The sequence below is a fragment of the Schistocerca nitens genome, chromosome 6 (assembly GCF_023898315.1).
Source record: "Schistocerca nitens isolate TAMUIC-IGC-003100 chromosome 6, iqSchNite1.1, whole genome shotgun sequence".
In the NCBI taxonomy this organism is placed as follows: Eukaryota; Metazoa; Arthropoda; class Insecta; order Orthoptera; family Acrididae; genus Schistocerca; species Schistocerca nitens.
The window spans coordinates 304,461,402-304,466,470 of NC_064619.1; the positions used below are offsets into that span (position 1 = coordinate 304,461,402).

The following is a 5,069-nucleotide window of genomic DNA, read 5'->3' on the forward strand; positions in this document are numbered from 1 at the left end:
TGTAGCCGATATGCCGGGATGAAAAGATTAGCGCAGGTCAGTAACGTAGTCTAGAAGGAATAAAGTACGTTATTGCAGAAGTTTGAGCGTTACAGGTTAACAAGCGTTTGGAAAACTGGAGTGACCACCAGATGTCGCTTCCGAAGTCTGTGAAAAACAATTATCAGACGAATTGTGCTGACACTCTGATAATTGGTGGTAATTAGACAAGAGAAAATATGGTAACTTAATGTTAGCGATACTAATGAAGTACGATTCGGGTCGGCGAGAAACAGGGTGGCCAACATCTGGGGTTGAGGGAAGGAAGTAGGTCCGTAGACTACAAAACAGACGGAGCACAAGCGTGAATTCGACAGGGAAATCTGCGATATCTTTTTCAGAGAAATCATTTCGGAAATTATCTTGCGCAAATACCGCTGCGTGTCGCTTAGTGCAAACTCATCTTCGCTAGAACGCTGTCACCGAGCTGGTAAACCGAGAGCTTTTCACTACTAAAATAGAATATTTTGACTAAGATTTGAGCCACGACTCTCTGGAATGACAGTCTGTTAGGCGCTGCACCTCTACGCTACGTTTCGAACGGTTATCACAGCAAAGTCCCCTCAACAGAGTGAATCGTTAAGTAACTATGAAATGTGAAAGCGAAGGACATGCAGTAACATTTGAAAGATGTGCGAGAAATATCGTTGAAAAATTACAGTAGTTAAATGGATGGATGTTCCGACTCGATCGTATTTCGAGACTGTGATACCCTACCAAATAAAGGCATGTGCTACAGCGTAACTAGTTTCGGTGTCGTTAGTCGCGCTGAGACGGCACGCCATTGCTGCAGACGGCTGCTTACGGCAGAGGGATGCTCTGGGGACGTAGGGTGGGAGTGGAGAGATTCCACCTTGTCAGTTTGTTCAACCGGCCGCCGGATTTACGACCGCCGCCTGCCGACAGCGCTGGAAAAACGACGACGTGTGGCCGGTCCGCCCGGTCACGGGCCAATGGCGTGGCGCAGTTTTGCACCTCCTGACAGGCCCGACTCCCCCTCCAGTTCCCCAGCGCCACGCCCCTCGTCTCATGCGATTGGCTGGCGCCCGCCAACGAGCGCCGGTGTGGGCGTCGGTGCCGGCCGGGAGGGGAGGAGTACCCGGGCCAGTGGTGGGCCGAGAGTCAGTCGCACGCGCACCGCATGCGAGCGATGTTGCTGGAGCACTGCGAGCGGTCCGCGTAGAGAGGAGATGCCGCGCCCCAGCCGGGAGTCGTACGGCGACCAGAAGCCGCCCTACTCGTACATCTCGCTGACGGCGATGGCCATCTGGAGCTCGCCCGAGAAGATGCTGCCGCTGGCCGACATCTACCGCTTCATCACCGACAACTTCCCGTACTACCGGCGCAACACGCAGCGCTGGCAGAACTCGCTGCGCCACAACCTCTCCTTCAACGACTGCTTCGTCAAAGTGCCGCGCCGGCCCGACAGGCCGGGCAAGGGCGCCTACTGGACTCTGCACCCGGACGCGCTGGGCATGTTCGAGAACGGCTCGCTGCTGAGGCGCCGCAAGCGGTTCAAGCTGCTCAAGACGGACAAGGACCGCCTGGAGAACGAGCTGGCCGCGCTCGCCAACATCAACAGGTTCATGTTCGCTCCGCCCCCGCCGCCGCCGCCCCCGGCGCTGCCGCCGCCTCCGCCGCCTCCGACAGTGCCCGAGATCACCTCCGTGGTGCCGAGCCAACCGGCGCCACGGCCGAAACGCGACTTCACCATCGAGAGCCTCATCTCGCCGGACAAGCCCTCGGAGGTGGCTCCGTCGACGGCGGCGGTGGTCGTGCCGCCCCCGGCCGGCGCCCCTGTGACCGCCCCCGCGCCGCGGCTGCAGCCGCTGGTGTACACGCCGGCGCCGTGCTACCTTCACCACCATCATCACCACCACTCGGCGCCGCCCCCGCCGGCCCCCACGTCGGCGAGCGCCGCCGCCGCAGCCGCCGCCGCAGCGGCCGCCGCCTACCTGCACCACCCGTGGCTGATGGCCGGACCGCCGGCCGCCGCCGCTCCCGGCTTCTACCCCGAGGTGCCCGGCGTTTCGCACGCCGGACCTATCTTCAGGTTCAGCCCGACGCTGCGGTCGGTCTGACCCGCGGCGCACGCCGTGGCCGCCGCCCCGGACTGCGTGCTGCCGCGGCGGCTCGACGCCCACGCGATGCCGGTGCTGCCGCCCTCTGTTCCGCCGTCGACGTCGTCGTCGTCTTCGTCGTGATGGGAAGCGGTGCACTAGCGCGGGCAACCCGGTGTAAGTTTCTCAAAACAAATCTCTGTCTCCAGTATTTCTGCCTTCTCTAAATTATACCGCTACATTGCTCATTCCTGCATTAACTCTCTGTTGTCACGGACAAAATTAGCTGTGCTATACGCGTGATGTCTTACGTGAACTTATGTGCACAAAGCTAGTTGAATATTTGTGGTCGAACTAAACGCAATGCGACTAACTGTGAGGAGAAACACGAACAAATATATCGTGCTTTTTCGTGTATATGGTATACTCGGATTTATCACAAACTGCCTGCTTCCAGTCTTGCAAAGATGACTCGTTTAGTGTTGTATTATTAGTTTTGGGCACATTTCAGTCATCAGGAACAATAGCATATTAAAATCATATTTTTGACGCAATGAAACGCTTTACACTAGTAAACATCGAAATGTTGGGAACACATTGTTACTTCATTGCTGTATGACTTGTGCTGTGGTGAAATGTTAATTTACCGATAACAAAACGCTTCAGACTACTAAACGTCGAAATCATCAGTAAAAGTAAAAAAAAAAAAAATCTTTCTATCTGATAAGCAATGCACATACATCTAATATTTCGTTTGTAATACTAGATTCTGAAATATTTTTGTCAGTTGAGGGAAACAGTGTTATCTGGTCATCACCGTGTCCGCTTGTACTTCGGCGATTGTTACTAATAATACATTAAAAATTCAAGATTAAACATAGCTGTAGAGGAATGCCAGTAGTTAACGGCACTACCGAGAATACAGCTTTTTGGAAACTGGGATTCACCTCAAAATTTCTATAGTCAATCACCTTGAGTGTCTAATTAAATATTACGTGATTGATGCGGGCAAGTATGAAACATTAAGTACAGCGCTGAACCAGTTGTCACCAAGTGAACGGCAGCAGGCGATTTGTTACAAATCTGAAAACTACGGTGCAGTTATAAACAGCGACGCGGTAACATGGTACTCTTCTACGGAATTTCCTTCTGTAAATTGAAACCACAACATTCCGTTAATTTTATGTTGTCGGCAACCCACGAACCGCCTGTAAACACGATGCGCAGCCGGCGGTCTCTCGCTGATTTTGTCCGAGGCACCAGGGGGCGGGGGGAATGGAGCGCAGACCGCCCCTGTCAAATCCCACCGACCCACCGGGTTGCCCGAGCTACAAGTAAGTGTCTAACAGTTGTCATGGAAACTGCTAGCGGATGTCTGGTGAACTGTGCCCTGGTGTGCTCGACTCGTTCTGCCGTAGAAACTGTATTATCTGAAGTAGCGTTACCCGGTATTAAGTGTAGCTGTGAGTTTGTCCCAAATTTAGGCCTAGCCCTCCATGTGACACAACTTTATGTCCCCCCATCCTTGCTAGGCGTCGCTCTAAGTACTGAACTGTATCCTTACTCTCACTGCTGAGACAATGTACTTTCAATATGAAGTGTAAACTCCTGGACGCGTTTCTTCTAATTCAAGCCAGAGACATGTTGTTTACGTCACGGTTTTCAGCAGTTAATTTCGGAAAGGATCAATTTCTTTCCTAGTACAAAAATTGATTCATGTAAACAGAAATACAGCAGAGAGACTGTTTCTCCTATAGACGAGAAAAAAGAATAAAAAAAGAACGTTAAATATTTGTAGCTATTAAGCATGTTGACTGTGATCTATGTCTTATTTATGTTTAGTATTAATATAATAAACGGAATTATTATACTGAAATGACTCAAGTGTTAGCGTTCCTTTTTTTTAATGAAATTGTTATTGTGCCCATTCCTCACATATGCAAAGAATTTTGTTATTAAGAAAGTATGCATCCTGCCAATGATAAAAGTACAATTACAACACAGTAAATGGCAACGAAAATTATGACTTTAATCATCCCTAAAGAAAGTCTCATCATAGAAATTTTGGAGAACATCACCAGTTATCTAGAAGTAGGTCTTAAGAACATTCTTAACTGTTCTTTTTCCCTAGATAAAACTCAAATTTTATTGCCTCACATTATATCCTAATTTTTCGTAACGTATAAATATTTCCCAGTACGACTTATGTAGCTTCGCACTTCAGCCAGTCGACATTTCAGTGACATCAGTTAGGAAAAGCGACTGAGAACAGAGTGAGAAACCTAGCATTACAAACGATCCACTTACTTTCTTATTGTATTTGGATGAATGAAATGTGTCCATATTCCCGTATTTTCTATAATGCAGATTATTTACCAATGGACGTCCAACTGAATTTTTTTTTTTAAATGAACACACCGCTATTTGACTGTACTATTGTTTATTTAATTACGACCCAAGTTTCGGCCTTTTGATACCATGCTCAGCAACATCAAATACTGTTTACTGATTTGCCTTGCTAGGCGTTTGAGGGTGTGTTTAAATATCAACGGTTAAAGCAATCACTTGAAAATTGCATAAAAGGGTGGAACCTGGGTCGTAATTAAATAAACAACAATACAGTCAAATGACGGTGTGTTCATTTAAAAATTATTTGTACGACTGTTGCACAGCAACCTCAAAAGTCGAAACAATTGTTTATAAGAGTCATACCTGATAATGTAGAATTTAACAATAGTACAAAATATTTTATTAAGCTGGATAACAAGTTCACATACTATTCATGCGATCATTTGGTCGCATGTTACAATCTTGAAAAATACGAAGACTACTTTTACACAGTTAGTAATAAAAAATCTGTTTCTTCAATGCGCTGCAAATTGAGATAAGTTTGTGTTAAAAAAAATTAATCCCTCGTAGACATCACAGTGAAGTTGCCTTCGATTTGACTATATTTGTGTAATTTCAATC

At 47.9% G+C, this 5,069-nt stretch overlaps 1 protein-coding gene across 1 annotated transcript; it reads left to right on the forward strand.

Annotated features, from left to right (window-relative positions):
• Positions 1-1,182: 1,182 nt before the first annotated feature.
• Positions 1,183-3,914, forward strand: LOC126263337 (fork head domain-containing protein FD4-like). Its single transcript, XM_049960425.1, has one exon. It carries the CDS (start codon positions 1,230-1,232, stop codon positions 2,118-2,120), a length of 891 nt encoding a protein of 296 aa, XP_049816382.1. The 5' UTR covers positions 1,183-1,229; the 3' UTR covers positions 2,121-3,914.
• Positions 3,915-5,069: the final 1,155 nt, after the last annotated feature.

Bases quoted from the DNA above. Each gene is read 5' to 3' on its own strand.
- LOC126263337 (XM_049960425.1), top strand. From the start codon at position 1,230: ATGCCGCGCCCCAGCCGGGAGTCGTACGGCGACCAGAAGCCGCCCTAC.